The sequence below is a fragment of the Apus apus genome, chromosome 1, assembly GCF_020740795.1.
Source record: "Apus apus isolate bApuApu2 chromosome 1, bApuApu2.pri.cur, whole genome shotgun sequence".
Classification (NCBI taxonomy): Eukaryota; Metazoa; Chordata; class Aves; order Apodiformes; family Apodidae; genus Apus; species Apus apus.
Genome location: NC_067282.1, coordinates 130227873 through 130246235, shown reverse-complemented (window position 1 = coordinate 130246235; position 18363 = coordinate 130227873). Strand labels below are relative to the sequence as shown.

General features: G+C 40.3%; 1 protein-coding gene across 1 annotated transcript; it reads right to left on the bottom strand.

Annotated features, from left to right (window-relative positions):
• Positions 1 to 558: 558 nt before the first annotated feature.
• SAMM50 (SAMM50 sorting and assembly machinery component) lies at positions 559 to 17920 on the bottom strand. Its single transcript, XM_051608432.1, has 15 exons — positions 17797 to 17920; positions 14771 to 14881; positions 13340 to 13441; positions 12465 to 12552; positions 11282 to 11388; positions 9189 to 9319; positions 8890 to 8977; positions 8344 to 8472; positions 7585 to 7656; positions 6399 to 6485; positions 4364 to 4434; positions 3556 to 3623; positions 2559 to 2705; positions 1521 to 1662; positions 559 to 773 (listed from the first exon to the last, which is right to left on the bottom strand). Exons 1-15 carry the CDS (start codon positions 17815 to 17817, stop codon positions 728 to 730), a joined length of 1410 nt encoding a protein of 469 aa, XP_051464392.1. The 5' UTR covers positions 17818 to 17920; the 3' UTR covers positions 559 to 727.
• Positions 17921 to 18363: the final 443 nt, after the last annotated feature.

The window sequence follows — 18363 nt, the reverse complement described above, 5'->3', positions numbered from 1 at the left end:
CTACAAAATGTGTTTGCAAGGCCCAAATCAATGGATTTGCTGACAGCACCAGAACAGGCAAAACTGCCTGAGTTGAAAACAATTCACCTGTCAAAGTTATTATTGAATTTTACTATTTATTGTGCTAGACAGTTGACTTGAGTTTTTATAGTACGCAATTCAGATTGTAGGAGGCATTTAAAGAGATGATTTTACAAGAGTGAAATGTATTCAAATCAGAGAATTATGATTCACTGAAAACCATTATTTGTATAAAATAATTTTGATGCATAACAGGCTTTTTTCACGGTCATTTGCTCACAGAAGCTGATGATGCAGGAGAACATTCCCTGTTACTGACCACTTCAGCCATACTCACACCTGGTCATCCCAACACTTGTGGTTGGAAGACTGAAGGCTGTGCAGGCCAATGGCAATTGTAAGCACCTGAACTGTATCCAAGAGCCAATGACTGACACAACTCTCTCATATTTTAAATAGTAACTAAAAGCTCTAAGTTGAAATAGCTAGAATCCTACACTCTCCCCTCTTTGATAAGAACCAGAAGTACAATGAACCTTTAGAACATAATTCTTTAATGTAGGGTTTTTTTGTGGCGTCTGAGAGGAAAATCACTCAGATGTGTAGCTGTTTTTCAAGGAAAATGTCAGACCATATTGAGATAGATGATAGTATTGATTTAAATTCCAAAGCACAATTTCATATTCTGATGGAAAATGTTTCTGTATTATAGAAACCTTATTCCTGCTCCAAACTGAACACCATCGCATATCCTGAAAAGAAACAGAAAATAAACAACCTAGGTGATAGAGAAGGTACTGATGAAATGAAATTATCCCTACCCCCAATCTCCCAAAGGTTTCCATCTTTTTACAATCACAATTCCAATTTTAGCTAACAAAGGTTTTTTTAAAATAAATGCTTTGCCAATCTGTCATTCATAGAAAGTGTTTTGATTTGCAAAATAAAGCCCATAATCTTAACATTTCTGTTATTCACTTGTATGAATGACAAGTATGAAATAGTGGATGTCACATAGTATTCACAGGCAAGAACAAGCCCCCTGAAGCTTTTCTATTACATACTATAATATTTGTTTGATGTCGGATAATTTGTTTATAACAAATTAATTTATTCTCCTATATCTAGAGTTAAATTTGTTTTCATTTTTCAAGCAAAGACATTAAGCTCAGTATTTATCCAATCATTTCATTTTGGAAGGCTTAAGAAAATCCCATGAGCTGTTTGATCATTTCCCCTAAAGAAATAAAACCTGCTACACAGCTATTCATACATTTCAACAGCTGATCTCAAGTTCAATGAACTTTGAAACTTGAAATACAAATTCTTAAACCACAAAGTACTCTTAAGCCAACATGAATATAGCCAGCTGAATCATCTCTAAAATGGTATAAAATAAACAAGCTTAAAAGGCAGCAGTTCTCTCTGCCAAAACCAGACAGAAGTGCAATAAACTTTAAAACCAGTTAGTATGAAAGAAACGGGTGTAAAAAACAAACCTATCACCAGACTGTACTCCCATGGGGAAACAGTAGTTAAGTTCTAATCTAGCAATGTTTCCAAGTCGGAGCACGATGCCGGCACCGTAAGACCATCGGATACACTCTGCCAGCTTCTGCAGGTGAGCTCTGGGACCATCACCTGAAAGCAAAAGATCAGGAGAACAAGAATCAAAGTAGACTTGTCAAGGTGGTCAAAGGCTAACTTGAATTTCAGAGCTACAAGAGAGACCACTTGGAGCACCTTCTGCAGATTCAGAATGGATGTACTGCCCATAACTCCCATAGATGCCAGCCAAGTACCTTGGACTCAAACGACAGAATTTGAAAATTCTAGTTAGATTGTTGGTTGATCTTCCTGTGTCTCCATAGGGTACCTACTTGCATCAATCTGGAAATGACTACTGAAGACTTGGGTCTCTGTTAGTTATAAAGTTGATTTGTCTGCTTTTCAATTCTGCATGAAGTGTCTCACTTCCTTATGTCTATCAAGCAAGGCAGACATCAAATATCACTATATCCCCAAATTGATGGAACTGATACTGAAAAATTGTACCTTAATACACTGAAATACATATTGACAAAAGTTGGGGATGGAAGACACACACAAATATCACATCAGTTACTGCACCCTCATCTATGCTCTAATGCCACCACTTTTAATTTAGTTCATCTTAGAAAACATTAAAATCCCACTAAAACATCTTCCAATTTCTCTTCAGAATGGTGTAAGACAGCAGGTGTTGATCAATTACCACCTGGTCTGCAAACATGACCAATTCACAGATTCTACTGTTACCATTCTAACTCTCTTTCCTACAAGTTGTGCTAGAATTTATGTAGAGAGCTAAAAAAAGCCAAACAACTGGCAATCTCTCAAATATACAATGTAATAACAGCAGCTTTTTGACAGGCACCAAAACATACAGGGCAAACAAACTGCTTCTCAGTAAATAGACACAGAAGAGCTTTCCTTCTTATTGCTCTTATCTAGAGAGAAAAGCAGGTTTTGTTACATACATTCCTCTTGAATCTTACCATAGTTGAGATTGCAGAGGTTTCCAGCATTCAGGAAGAAATGTGTTCGGAAAAGGTCTCCAAACCCTCCCCGGCCTGGCCGGAAAGGGAGAGGGGTGTAGAGATGCAACCCTCCAGCCCAGTAGGCTTCACCTCCCAAGTAATCACCTAGTTAGGGAACATGGAAATGCTGGAGTAAAAATGTTTACTGTGAAAGATATTCAAAGAATAAATCCTTCAGTTATTTTATACTGCATGCTACCCCTTTTTCAACTCTTGCTTCTACCTTTCTCTAACCTGACTACTATCAAGTAAAAAGATTAACACACAATTCTTTCAACCTAAGTGAATTGCCCTTTTTTCTCCTCTTCCTCACTAGAACAGCCTGAGACATGCACTTACTTGTGGTTCATCAGAGACTGCCTCGTGAACATCTTTGAAATACTTGCCTTAGTTTTAAAACTAAGATTTTAGATTTAGGGAAATAGATTTAGATTTTTAGATTTCGATTTAGGGAAATAGATACTATTGAACAGTAAGCTTTGAAATACACTGAATACTGAATCTAATGATAACAGCAAGTTAGCAGGACAGTAAGGAACAGAGCTCAGGAAGGTCCTGACTCTCAAAATGCCTTTCATCTGATTACCTTTCCCCTAAACTACCTGAACATATGCTGCATCTAACAGAGATGTCATATGACTGTTGCTATAACCATCTTTTGAGAACTTCTTCAGCTTGAAAGCTGAATTAGTAAGCTTACTAATTAAACTGACATACTGGGAGCAAGCAACTCTGAACACACTTGTTTTACAGAACTAGCTGATGGCTTAACTAAGAACAACATGGCTCTCTTCCATTGTGAACAAATATCAAAGACATAACACTCCTCGGATTAAAGGACAGAATAAGTGCAGTATTTTTTAAGCCATACAAAGCTTAAGGGCAGAATCTGATTCTCTGTTACACACTAATATTTACAGTCTTGTCAGAGGAGTAGGATTTAAAAGTTTCACACCTTCATTCTGAGGTCCAATGCTGTACATACTGAACCCACGCACGCTTGTTGGTCCACCAAGGTAAAACCTAGTGAATACAGTAACATTGAATGCAATGCTTCACTTGAAGGACAGATTTGAAAACATCTAGCTGTACTTCTAACATTGCTTTTCAGAGTTACAGGTAACTTTGTAACAGGCTAAGTTAAGTTTTTAAAAAATTCTGATGCATTTGGCCAAAAAAAAAAAAAAAAGTGGAAGAACTAAAAATAAAAATCACTCCTCCATCATTTACAAAGATCAAACCCAAAGGTTCCTCAGCATTGAAGAAGAATCAGGATACTGTCTGATTCTGTCTGTTGTAATTATTTTGAGAGAAATACTGTAGTTAAGATCTATGACACGTGGAGCTGACACTTAACATTTATTGTAAGAGAATTTAAGTCTAAATGGTTCTGCTAGTGATCTTCAAACACAAGTGTGAGAGAGCAAAACTGCCTAAAAAAGCCCACTTGGTTACACTGTGGCTTTACATCTAAAAACACCTACAGTGTTCTCTATGTCTGATACAAAATTTTGCAGATGGCAAAGACCATTTTGCAACCAAAAATATTGGCAAGCAGAGCCACTACACAGCAAATTATAAATTGATACTACCCTCATATGAAAACCAAACCCAGAATGCACAGCTTGAGTAGTATCATGCAATTAAAACTAACTAGAAACTTACTTTATTACTACTGCTGCTTCCTTCTGCTAGAGAGTTTTCTTTACACACTACCTAGGCTGACTGAAAAAAATTATTAAGAAACATTAAAAAAAACTTGCCTGTCAGCTATACTGGATGGCTTGTCTCCAATAGGTACTAGCATTCCACCCCAAAGCGATGCTGAAAAAACCTTTGGAGAGAAAAATAAGTGGTTTATTAATATTTCCCTAAAAACAGTAAAACTTCATTGTTGGGACATAGGTAGAACTCCCATTAGTCTGACAGAAAGTGACAGATAGTCAGTGTATGCACGGATACCGCCCCATCCTTAATAGCATTCTTGGGAAACTCTTGAACACTGCTGCCCTCTTGCTTTCATGCTGTGCTACCTCTTGAAAAAGTCAAGATCCATTTGACCCGAGTGCTACTTTCACAAGAGCTAAAAGGAACACTCATTTCTTATGAATTTTCAGGTACTGAAATAAGATAACACTGCTGACATAAGTAAGTCCTGACAATTTTAAACTCATAGAATGCGAAGTCCAGCAAATAGCTACCAAAAATGTACAATTACCTGTCTGTAAATTAGCCTTATAATTACACAAAACCCTCTTCTGCCACTCTCTATACTGACATCAAACATGCATACACCATTACTGCTTATCTATACAGTAATTCTTGGGAGCTATAAATACATGTAAAACATTTGCCTGCTACCTGTTTACCAAGCAGAAATACTACTGCCAGACAGTGAGATCTCCTGTCAGTATCTAGGCTAAAGGTGCTGGACAATCACTTTCACAGCACACTCCTGCTATCTGCCCTGACAGTCCCCAGCTGCCTCCCCTGCCATTATCACAGGGTACATGTCTGTGTGGTTACACAGTACACGGCAGGTGCAACAGTCAGTTTTTCATGAGTCTACGCCTGTAACCAATGGGTCACACACAATGATGTACACTGTGTTATTTGCACCAAGTTGCCTAACAATAAAAGCATGAAACAGGAGACTGACAGGTCCCTGCAGCACCAGTCCATCAACACCTGGACTACACAAATACTTTTTCAGTTGCACTATTGGCGCAATGCTAACATTCTCCCAGTCTCCTAGAACTTCCTTGTTCTTCCAGTCATCCCCAGAAAGCTATCTAGAGGCAGAGATATACTCAATGCTTTTTTGTTTTGGTTTGGTGGGCTTTGTTAGTATATAGGAATATTTCTACTATGCAACTCAACTCTTCTTTCACTAAGCAGAAAAACACCTATTTCTACCTCATACTATCTCTGTGCTGCTAAAGATGCCCTGAAACTTAAGACCTCCAAGTTCTCATAAGAAACCAGAGTACATCGAACATGAGCTTGAAGCAGAATTATCCAGTGTCACTTCTTAAGGAAATAGAGTTGGTACACACAAAAAATACTCTGCCAACCAAACCAAGACTTCTCAGTGATGATGATACAGGGACTTGCTTCAAAACAACAGTTACTCCAAACCAAAGTACTAAGGTAGACACCACACTATCTGGATGTGCTCTGCCGACAGGGTGGCAGACTGGGATCTCGTAAAATGGTCATACTACCATATGTCTTTCTTATTGGAACTTGAATTGTTCATTGTGCACAAATATGAAGAGTTTAATATATTGTAGTGAAATCAACCTTCCCATTCTTGCCTGATCATTTTACAGACAAAAAATAATATGCTATGATAGACAGCATATCAATAATGCTATGATATGAATAGCAAAAAATAATGCTATGATACCAAAACTGGTATTCATATATTCTTATTTTACAATGACAAAAGAAAACTAAACCAAGGTGAGTCAGAATATTTGTAACCTAGTGAAAGAGACAGAACAAAGGCTGTACTTTTTTAAAAAAACAAAAATCACAAAGAAAAGATATGCCCAGCATTACTCCTGAAAAGAAAAGAGTTCATACAGTTAACTGTGAGACAAATCCTTCTTTCCCAACTTCTTTCCCCACTTCTCAAGTGTGACTGTGCATGGCAGGAATGTCAAGTTAAAAATAAAGAATGTTAAACTTAAAAAAAACCACAACAAAACCACACAAAAAACCAAATCAAGATCTCTACATCACCCATCTTTCATTTCCTCAGATTGATTACTAAAATATCTTTTAAAAAATTACCGAATCCCAGAGAAGTTGCTTATTCAACTGAAATTCAAAATCTTCTTTTAGAAAGCTCACATCTCCACCTGTATAGCCAGCCAGCTCCTGCAAAGACATAGGTTTATGGAAGTTGTAACAGGTACTACATGTTTCTTCCCCCCATAAGTTCATCATGTCTGCATCAGCATAAGCAGTGTTTTCTGTACAAGAAATACAGATTTACTACATGGAGAGACAAAAATCCACACATGACCCTCAGAAGAATGAGCAGCATATAACCAGGCTATTGCTTTCTAAACCATTTTTGAAATAACAGCAAAACAGAATGGAGCTGGAAAATTTAGCACCTGAAATCAAACCTCTTCATGTATTTACCCAGGACCTGAGAAGATTTCATATGTACTAAAGCAGGGCTGAAGACCAAGACAGTCAGTTGCATTACACCAGTGCCAGCTGAATATAACAAGCGTCTGAATCAGCATTAGAGGCAGCAGTTAACAAATCATATGTTAACTAAACCCTGAGTTATAACCACCCTTCTCACTCAGAACGGTTCACTGCTGCTTACAGGAACAGTAGCACTTCTAGTTCCAATGCCATTTCAAAGCAATCTGCTTCTAAAGCATTGCAGAAGTTAATGGTCCTGAAGTATCAACCCCTATAGCAGAAAAAACAGCTTTTCTAAAAGCTCTGAAAGTAACAAGAGTGAAAACCATTTTCTGTGCCAAAATGATGCCTTTGAGAGTTAGAATTAAAAATGAAAGACTGGGTAAACATAAGACTTATAAACTTTGTCAGTAGCAAGAGGACCTACAGTCTGGTAGTCTTACATTACAGTGTTAGAAAACAAGGACTATTAGCTACTGTAAATGTAGAGTGAATACCATCAGGGATAATGTGTCTCAGCTAATCAATAATTTCATGCTAATGGCAAGGTAAAATGTCCATGCTGTTTGACAAATGAACAAATGTACACAAATGTACACAAATGAAAACTTGCCACCATAGAAAAGGTTTCATGCTTTTAAAAGGCACACACGGTAAAGCTAAGAAGTGAATACAGCTCATCACTGTATCCTAGTCAATTTATGATTGATTTCTAACTTTAGATCTTTTTAACGTGAACATCAGTTAGATAAATTAAGACTTACTCAAACACACTTACAGATAAAATCTAGTAATAGCATAACTGATTTAATACTACCTGATTAATTTTCAGCAAAGCACCTCGCCTTGGCAAGATCGAGGAGTTCCGGGAATCAATTACCATGGCATGCTGAAAAGAATCAAACAATTATTTTTAGGTTATCATATCTGTTGAATACCACAGTGTGACACTAGTATTTTCCTTCACAAACTGTGCAAACAATGGATGCACACCTCCAGCTAAGACTACCGTAGCTTTATGGATTTGGGAACAGTGTACCTAACAAGGCTAATGTAAATTTTTTATTTAGAGGCCACATAAAATGCATACACTTCCATCTTTTGGCATGGTACACACCAAAAATATAGCAGCAACAATGCCCCAGCATATATATCACCAGTTTTGTGACAGTAACCTGCAAAAAGTTTATCTCCTACAATTAAAGGTGACAAATGACCAAAAACTGCTTAAGGAAATAATATTTAGAAAGGGCATGGTAACTGCGGGACGATGAGATTTACTGATCAAGTCTTCTACAAAACAAGACAATTCTGCAAAAAGAAAGGGCAGGTGACAGGGATGAAGCCCTGCAGGAAGAACAAACCAGTCTAGGCAACACTCAAAAATGGTACACACTCCACTACCAAACTGTGGTTTTTCTCTTTGGACCTCCTTCGTGAACGACCAAACTCAGAAAAAGATGTCTGAAGTTAAAAACACTACCTACTAAGACAAAAAGCTCCTTTGGTATAAGTCATAACTATTAGATGACTCAAAATAATATTTTTTTAATTAAATATCAGGAAAAAGCCTTACAGAGAGAGAAGACTTAAGAGAGTGTCCACTTTCTTCTCGAACAGAAAAGGATGCTGTTCTAGCAAGGCAGCCAAGCTCTCTCCACACACCCTCCCACTTCAGTGTGTGATTGGTCTTCCAGATTGGAAACTATAAATAAAGAATTGAGTAAGACATAATATTACTTTGCTACAAAATTAAAATAAACATTTCCCCAAAAAATCTTTCTGTAAAGTTTTTTTTTCTAGGAGTCTATGCTTCTCCTTTGCAAACTTCCTGGATCAGAGAGAAACTCTTTTTCATTTCAGAGCAATGTTCACTCTGCTGCAGCTAGGAGAATTGCTCCAAGTAGGTGCACACTAATTAACCGATCCCAAATGAAAAATATCTTGAATTGCACTGAGACAGTGAGCTAGGCAACCAGCTGCCTCTCTGAAATGATACTTTAAACATTAACATTAAACATTAACATTAAACATTTACAGAAAAACACACTGGTATTTTTATGGTGACATAAATTCAGTGTAAATGAAGCATGTGTTCCACAAACCCTTGTGCTACACTTACATTAAATTCTGTTGATATTCCTCTATCAGTTTCACGAAGAGAGCTCCAAGGGAACTGTCCAGTGACTTTATACAAGTTAACTGAAAAACTAAAACACAACATTAGTGGTGGGTTTCAAAGTGAAACTAGTTAAGTGGGTGGAGTTTCAAATTATCACAAAAACTTAAACAGCTCTGCTACATTTTTAACAGACCCTCAGGAAAGGAATACATTTAATTATTACTCAATGGAAGATCTTATTTACTGCTTTATATTCTTTCACTCAAAAAAATAGAGGTACTCAAAAATGTATCACTTACTTTCTTTCGAAGTTTCCAGGCTGTGGTTTGAAGAATGACAGGCCATATGAAGTCTCCTTTGTTCCATAGGAGAACTGGAAGGTTACCTTTTCTGCACGCCCAAAGAGATTTGGGAACTTGAGCCCAAGCACCTACAGAAAATTGAATTTAAAAAAAATAAAACCCCTCACAGCATTTCAGATACTTTGCAGTCGTGCATTTTAATCATATGCTGAAGACAAGCATATCTATCCTGATAATTAGAAATGAAGACATTAAAACCAGTTTAACTCAATGTGTTTTAAGTTAGACTTGTCTTTGCACTGGCAGCAAAAGCCATCACAATAGCACAAGTTACAGTTAATCATCCAATTGTTACTGCTTTCCAGTAGCTGCTGACTTAGTTTGCATTCTCACTGTATCATCAGTACTGCTATTATTTCAAGCAACATCTCCCAGCCAGTCTCAAAGCCCAGCAGAGTAAGTCTTTGGCATAATAAGCAGCTGCTCTGCAAGTGCAGAATTTCCAGCTGATTATCTGGAAAATTACTTGTCAAGTAGGGTTCATTGGAACCACAGCAAAAAGTTAATGGAAAATTATCAATAGAGAGCAACTTTCCTGTATTTTTATTTGAGGAATAAGTTATTTTTGCAATCAGTCCTGACAGCAGTACAACATGCCATTACAATCTCCCAGAAACTAGTTAAGCACTTTTGCCTGTTCTGACACAAATTCCTTGTATCCTTTGGCAGCTCGTGGCCTTCTGGCAGACAAGATGGAGCAGGTTTCCTCCAAGCACAGACATTACCAGGGCTGTTTTATTGCTGTGTGTTCTATTTTCAAAGAGTGTAAAAAAGCTACTAAACCCTGACTGCCTTTGTCTAACAGCTATTGGAAAACAATCAGTCACTTGAACCTTGTGGTGATGGCTAATATGCAATTACACAACTAACCAGAAAGGGCTATTATTATGAAATACTACATTCATAAACTTCTGATGAATTTAAGGGATTAGAATACATGTCAAATCTATTCAACTCTTAAGGAAACATCATCTCTGCTGCCAGCACCAGTGTCTACAAGTCATGCTTTTATATAATCCAAACATTTTACTTCAATGTAACAAATTAAATCAAATAGAAGGAGAAGCTGAGCACAAAAGGAGCAACCAAAGGAGCTTTCAGACTATTTTCTAATGCACTAGAACCAACAAGCAGGATTCCCCACTGGTTTCATTCAGGCAGCAACACCCTGGACATTGCCCTCAGCAGCACAGAACTCACTGAGCTCCTATTCTCCTTGCATTTGCAAAACACCAGCACCTGAGTTACGCAGCATCTTAACCAGGTTAAAAATACCCCTAAGAAGAAAAGGATGAGTCCCTTGATCTGGCTTATCTACCAGCCCCAGGCACAGCTGCACTGTGCACATGAGAAGGTGGAATGGATGCAGGAATGAGCACCTGGAAGCCTGATCTGCTTATACCAGCTCTTCCATTAAAAGCACATTAACAGAACAACAGTGCAGCTGTTAGTTTTTGTGTCAATTCAGAAGTATTCTTCACACAAGATTTTAACCTGATGCATCCTTAACTGAATCAAATGGAAATGAGTTCTGCAGTTTATTTGGGTTTGAAAAACCTTGTGTTTTGCAGCCCAGAATAACTGGTACTGGTCTAAACCAGTGAAAACTCAGGACAATTTCTAAATCTAACACGAAGCATTTTGACTGAGGAGAAAAACATTTTTAATAGAACTCAAGGAAACTAAATGTCAAACGTTCCTTACTAATCTATCCAGTGGATAAAGCATCTTAAATACTATCAAGACATAATTTAAGTCATTTTAAGAATTAAAAAATTAACATATGGAGTTGGAGGCTTCAGCATTCTTCCCTAGCTCAAAATAGGCTTTTGCTGAATAAAAGCCTGACTAATACAAAGGCTCTTTAAAGACAAAGGTCTTGTAAAAGCCTTAATAAAGCTGGATCAAGGAAATAACTTGGCTTGGGTCAAGCCCTCACTTACTTAATCACCAATTTCCTTCCTAGGTTTGAGACATAAAAGTAAGAGCAGTAACAAAAGGAGTTAATAATTATTTTAAATAATCCATACCATACTGCCTTCATTATTGCCAACCATAGTGTTATAGCTTCCAGTTAGTCTTCTCAATTCTGTTACCTCAAAGGTTACATCTAAACCATTTGGAAGGGCATCATCTCCTACATAAACAAAAAAAAGAAACATATGTTATCTCTAAAGAGCTATCTAGAAAAACGCAGACAGGAGATTACTTGAATTATCTGAGAAGTGGTTGAAATAAATTAGAATAAAAACCTACATTATAAAAAAAACAGCTTGAGAAAAAGATGAGCGCAGAATCTGATTCAATTCTAGCAAGACTGGCTTTAATCACCAACATGTTAGTTTAATTATGAAATACTAACATTTCTTCATTACCTATCCACTAAAAACAAAGATAAACACAAATTCTTACACTAGAATCAACAGAAATGGAAGGGGTAGAGATGTGACAAGAACACTTTCAATAGGGCAGAGCTACCAGTACTCTGTGGGTAAGCACTGAACAACAGAATCCACCCAGACCCCTCAGGGCTCTGGCTCCAGCAGCTGTTCCATAACCCAGCTGTCAAGAGGACCTAATTCTGCTGGAAGCAAATGGAACAGCATCCCATCATCAGCCAGCTGTGGGACTGCACGGTGTTTTCTTCTCAATAACATAACTTTCCTCTGCTGAAGAGAACGGCAAAAAGTTTGAAAAGCAGCCACAAGCCCAGGAATGCCAACTGAGCCTGACTAGGAAACATGCATCCACTCAGCTGGTGCATATATACAGCTACAACTGCTAATACTTCCTTAAGCACCACAGATGTGCTGGTGTAATGTCAGTTATGTGATGAGTAACACATGGACATAAAGGTCACATTTTCGAGCTTTTCTTCAAGTGCTCCTCTGAAACTTTGGATTAAGGGATGTGTATTGTAACTATTTTAGTGCTGGAAATTCACTCATTTTTGCATGTATACAAGTAATATTTATATACACATACACACAGACACATGCAAATACATCTTTTTTGTAAGGATAATGGATGTAGACACGTGTATATATATAGCACACGTATAGGTACATCTAAATATATGAAGGTATAAGGAGAGATTAAGTTATATACACAAAAAGTGTCCAACTTATTACACAGGGAAATACACATTGTAGGTATGCATGTGTCTTTGCGTGCACGAGAAAGAAAGGTAAGGATTACTAAGGCAATACATACCTTGACAGGTATCAATCAGAACCTCTACCTGTCTGAAGATTCCCAGACGAAGCAACTTTTCACGAGCTTCGTGTGATTTTCTCATCACCTACAGGATTGGATAAACAGCTCAGTCTTTCAGTTTACCCAAAAAATAACTAGGATAAACTTGTTGAAATGCAGCTCAGTCATACAATATTCACATATTTTGTATACCAAGATACCTTCAAAACAGATCACAACCACTTTTAACACTTGGATCGGTAAAGAAATAAATGAAATCCAGAGCATCAGGCTCATTCCTACCTCTTGTTCATCTGCATCCTAATTGTTGTAATACTGAAATCTATTATCCAAATGGGTTTCAGTACCTAAAAAATTATACCCCTCTTTACAGTGCCCACACTTCTGGGAAAATAAAAAAAACCCCAACACTCTAATCTGTTTAAATTTAGAACCAATCTACAGTTCTAAGTGCCAGCTGTACTCCAGAAGGAATCACTACCTAAAAGTGCAAGGACATGGACACTAAGTCACACTCTGATCCACTGTGGAGCATGGCACCAGTTACCTGTGCTGAGATCCTGTCATTTATCTTAAGGAAATGAACTGAAAGTGTCACCTACACAGTAACAATCTCACCTGGGCAGAGCGAAGCTTAACAAACAACCAGGTGCTGTTTGCCCTCTCACATCTTTGAGCTGAATCCAGCAGAAAATATCCTATCTGCCAGTACTTCCTATTTGTTCGACTTCCATTTCACAAGATCAGAATCATCACAAAACCTGATGAAATTGCCTCATGTCTGAAGGCAGAAGCTGAACGCAGAAAAACAATAAAGACAATTGTCACCTGAATATTTAAACAGCAGGTCTGACATTCACTGGAGCACTTACATCAATAAGATTTTTAGCCTTGAAAACATCAGCGATTTCATAGATGATAATGTCATCTTTGGTCCTTCCAAGTCCATCAAAGTGCACATGCTGAACCACCACCTACACAGAATAGATATTTGAACACAAATACTGAATTTGCACCTAATAATGAGCACAAAAATCATCAGTGCAGAAAAAAACCATCATTGTCCAAGTGAAAAACCCTGAAAACTCCTAGGCTAACTACTGCTCACCTGCATCATCAGACATCAGTGCTATCTACAACCTGGTAAGTTGTTCCCTTAACATGAAAATTACAGAAAAACAGAACTCTAATACCAAAGCCAGTATCAGCTGTAGCAGGAGAGGCAGTAACAGACTGTAGGTGCTGGCATTTCAGTCCTAACTGTTGGATGGACAAAGAAGTCACTGCAGAGATGACACTAAGACACACAAGACAAAACATGTAGTTAGCTATTTCTTGTATCACCTACGCATAAGCAAAGAGTTAAAAGAAAATAGAAACAAGCCTACAAGACATAAATCTTTAAATTCTAATTACTGCTACTACCACTGGAGCATTGTAGTTTCAAATGCATCTTCAGATAACTCACATTACAAGGTGGTAGATTTTCTTAAAATCATTCATCTTGTTATGTTATCATCTGAGGTAACTTGATCTTGAAAATCACAGCACACTCCAGGTTAGCTGGTTCAAATTATTGCATTTCCCTTAGTTTTCCAGTGTATTATAATTTTAGGGGTATGTGTGAAAAAAAAAAATCTGCAAATGTTTCTTGCATTCACATGTAATACAACAGCAGAATAAGAGCAACCTGGCATTACTGCAAATGACTTGAAAAAGCCCTATCAGAATATATACATAGTGACCAAAATGAAAACCAAAGGTCATTATTAAGCTTCTAGAGAGGATGACTCTCAAGCATAAGGGAAAGGAAAATAACAAAAACTAAGATAACACATGATATTTCATCCCTCTAGCATATCTAAACATATCATGGGCCTAGCCAGACATGTGAAATATTAAAAAAAAAAAGCTACCAGCCTCTGCTGAAGTTATGTAATTCATGTGGTGGCAATTTACTCTAACCTGGCTAATGCTGCACTCTAGCAGATTAAGGACAGTTGCTTGGTTTGCTCCTAAGCAGGGCTGCAGAAGCAGTAATCTCTTACAAGAGAGAAGAGGAAGCAGCAGCTGGGAAGAGGTCTATTAGCTCGGAGCTGAATTTTAATAACAACTCCCGTGGTAAGGAAAAAAAGAACAGGAATTAGACAACAACAGATTAAATTCACAGGACTAAATTTAATTCTTTCACATCTCAAATCCTAGTTTAGAAGGTCCTCTTAGGAAAAACACACAACCAAGCAAGTGTGCAAAACATTTATCCTCAGAAAAAAAACCCATCAGGATGTTGTTCAGGTACTTACATCTTTGTTTTCGAGAATTTCCTGCTTGGCCTCAGGCTCGACTTCAACCAGTTCAGCTTCCTCTCCCAAGCCACCAAACTCTGGCCCACCCATTGGAAGAGGCTCCAAACTCTGAAACCACACAAGAAAACTGCATGCAATAGGGAACACAATTTGTGATTTAGACCTTTAGCCAAGGAAAAAAAACCCTATGGTTCTTGACACTATGCTCTCTCAGGTTACAAGAGGAAAAAGGTGAAAGAGAAGAATTAAAATGAGGGGAATTACCCACACACTTGTTACCTACCTGCTTGTTAATGAAAGCTGAATAGCTTCCAGGTTGAATCATTTATCAAAAATACTCTGCACTCTTCCAAAAATAAACTTATTTTTAAGGTATGCTTCCTGTGTTAAAGAGGAATTCTACCCTCAGAAGGAAAATAATTTTAAAAATCAGGGTATCACTACTTAGTTTGGGTTTTTGGGAGGGAGAAGAGTGTGAATGGTGAGCAATGAAAGAGCAAAGCAAGTTGCTTTCAGTATGTTATTTTTGCTTTGTGTCTGTTGATGTGCTTTTCTATTTTTACATTTCTTTTTAAAGTATCCTTCCAAGGAATGCTCAAGAACCTCTGGCCCTCTCCAGCAGAGGCAAACATTCTAATCCAACTGGTTTACAGCACAGCGTGGCTTTATTTGCTATAACTGAAAGAGTCCTAAAAGAAGACTTATCAAAAGATAATGGATTCCAGCATGGGCAAATAGAGGGTTACTTGCAAAAGCAGAGGTCAGGATTGGATAACTCAGGAAATCTACTTTTAGTCTTAAGTCACTAATACAGCACTTGTTGCATTATTTAAGGCCAGCTGTTTGGCTGGAGTAGTAAATTGCTGGTACATATCAGAATCAAGTGAAATGAAGACAGAATCCTCTCCCACTCCCAGTAATCCTCAGGCAAGCATGAAACACTAGACAGCCACAGAATACTGTCGACAGTTTATACCACAGACAGATACAAAACTAAGAACATGGGAGGGAAAAATGGAAATAGAAATTAGTCATTAGTCCTAACAGCCCCCTGCAGCAACATCTTCCTCAGTCTAATGAAACACTAGGTAGCAGCCTGCTGGTTTTCACCAGGCTCACAGAAAAGAGCTATTCTCTGTGTGATCTTGAGGCATCATCCAGACCATTCTTAGCCCCTAAAGAGGTCAGTCACTCATTAATCATACTTGAATTATCTGCACCACAGTTTTAAACAGCCCTACGCAGGCTCCCCATGGTTTCTTTAGGGCAGAAACAGTTGTAGTCAAATTCACGGGCTATTTCACCGAATTGAATTAACACTTGCACTGATTCCTTTGCTTTACAGTCAACACCACCACCAACCTTTCCTAGATGACACTGATCATTCTTACACCTCAGCTTTCTCACAACCTGGCAGGCACGGCTCTTACACCTTGCCATGAACAGTCTGTTCAAGGGCAGGCTCCTCCCCAGAAAATATCTGGAGAGATGCTTCTCTGACACAGCCTTGAGGCGGGGAAAACCTAATGCCTTCCCAATGCACGCTCTGAAATGACTTTCTGATGTTTAAGACGCACTTTCTCTGCTGCCACTGTGGCCGCTGCCTCTTCTCCTACCGCAGCAAACATTGAAATCTTGACATCTCTCCTTGAAGCAACGTTGTTAGGCAGCTTGAGGAGACCTAGGCTTCTGCTCACCAGGATCACAGAATCACAGGATGTTAGGGGTTGGAAGGGACCTCTGAAGATCATCCAGTCCAACCCCCCTGCCAGAGCAGGGTCACACAGAGCACATCACACAGGAACGTGTCCAGGCGGGTTTTGAATGTCTCCAGGGAAGGAGACTCCACAACCTCTCTGGGCAGCCTGTCCCAGGGCTCTGTCACTCTCACGGGAAAGAAGTTTTTCTGATATTCACATGGAACCTCCTATGCTCCAGTGTGCACCCATTGCCTCTTGTCCTATCACTAGACATCACTGAAAAAAGCTTAACTCCATCCTCCTGACACTCACCCTTAACATATTTGTAAACACTGATGAGGTCGCCCCTCAGTCTCCTCTTCCCCAAGCTAAAGAGACCCAGCTCCCTCAGCCTTTCCTCATCAGGGAGATGTTCCACTCCCTTCATCATCTTTGTGGCTCTGCACTGGACTCTTTCAAGCAGTTCCCTGTCCTTCTTGAACTGAGAGGCCCAGAACTGGACACAATATTCCAGATGTGGCCTCACCAAGGCAGAATAGAGGGGACAAGAACCTCTCTTGATCTACTAACCACCCCCTTTCTAATGCACCCCAGGATGCCATTGGCCTTCTTGGCCACAGGGGCACATTGCTGGCTCATGGTCATCCTCCTGTCCACCAGGACCCCAGGTCCCTTTCTCCTACCCTGCTCTCCAGCAGGTCAGCCCCTAACCTGTACTGGTACATGGGGTTGTTCTTCCCCAGATGCAAGACTCTGCACTTGCCCTTGTTGAATTTCATCAAGTTTCTCCCTGCCCAACTCTCCAGCCTGTCCAGGTCTCACTGAATGGCAGCACAGCCTTCTGGTGTGTCAGCCACTCCTCCCAGCTTGGTGTCATCAGCAAACTTGCTGAGAGTACATTCTGTACCCTCATCCGGGTCGCTGATGAAGATGTTGAACAGCACCGGTCCCAGTACCGACCCCTGAGGGACTCCCCTAGTCACAGGCCTCCAACTCGAGGTCCGAGCGCTGCAGGCCGGTGAGGCCCAGGAGGCCTCTCCGAGCAACAACAAACCCAGGGGCTCCCCTCCCCGCCGCCGCAGGACGGCGATCCCCGGCCGGGCTGCCCCGCCGTGCGGCCGCACGGCCCCCGGGGCGCAGCAGCCCGCCCGCCCCCCCGCTCCCGCCGCGGGCCAAGCAGCGCGGCCGGGGCTCGCCCCGCGTCCCCGGCCCGGCCCGAAGGTCGCAGGACGCCCTTGGTGGGGGGGGCGGGCAGGGCCCGGCGCGGGGGGCGGGCACGTCCGCGGCTGCTGCGCTCCCTCCCGCCGCCCCCCCGGCGCTTACCCGGGCGTGCACCGTGCCCATGGCGGCGGGCGGGAGGAGCGGGGCGGTGCGGGGCTGGTGCGGGGCGGTGCGGGCGCTCAGGGCCGCAGCACGGGGGCGGCCATGGCAGGCAGCCCCGGCCCGGCCCCGGAAGAGGCGGGGAGCGGGAACCAGCCGCCCCGAAGTCGGCAGCGAGGGACCCGCTCGTCCCACCCGCGCCCCGGAACCCTGTCTGAACGTTCAGGGAAGTCAGCACATGGGGCCATCACGCTCTGTCCTGGTTTGAGCCAGGGTGAAGCCCATTTTCCTTTTACTCATGGGTTTTTTTTTTTCCTTCAGTGAGCTTTTAACGAGTCACAGCCTATTCTAACTAGAGCTGATAAGGCAGTGGTTTTCTAACCACTGGGTCTTCAAGGTTGCATGCCCTGCAAGAGGTCAGGCGAAGCAGTCACAGGACCATCCACTAATGTAGCCACAACCCACCAGGAGCTGGTCAAAAATTTTTCTGTGGAGCATTTTTTTAACTGGAAAACTGGTCTAATCCAAAGGAAACTTTGTTGTTGTTGTTGTAGTGGGGCAAGAGAGAGA

Coding starts and splice junctions, on each gene's coding strand:
- SAMM50 (XM_051608432.1), bottom strand. CDS start 17,817: ATGGGCACGGTGCACGCCCGG. Junction 14,882..17,796: donor TGGGCACGGTGCACGCCCGG/GTAAGCGCCGGG, acceptor GTGTGGTTTCAG/AGTTTGGAGCCTCTTCCAAT. Junction 774..1,520: donor GGAGTACAGTCTGGTGATAG/GTTTGTTTTTTA, acceptor GTTTCTTTTCAG/GATATGCGATGGTGTTCAGT.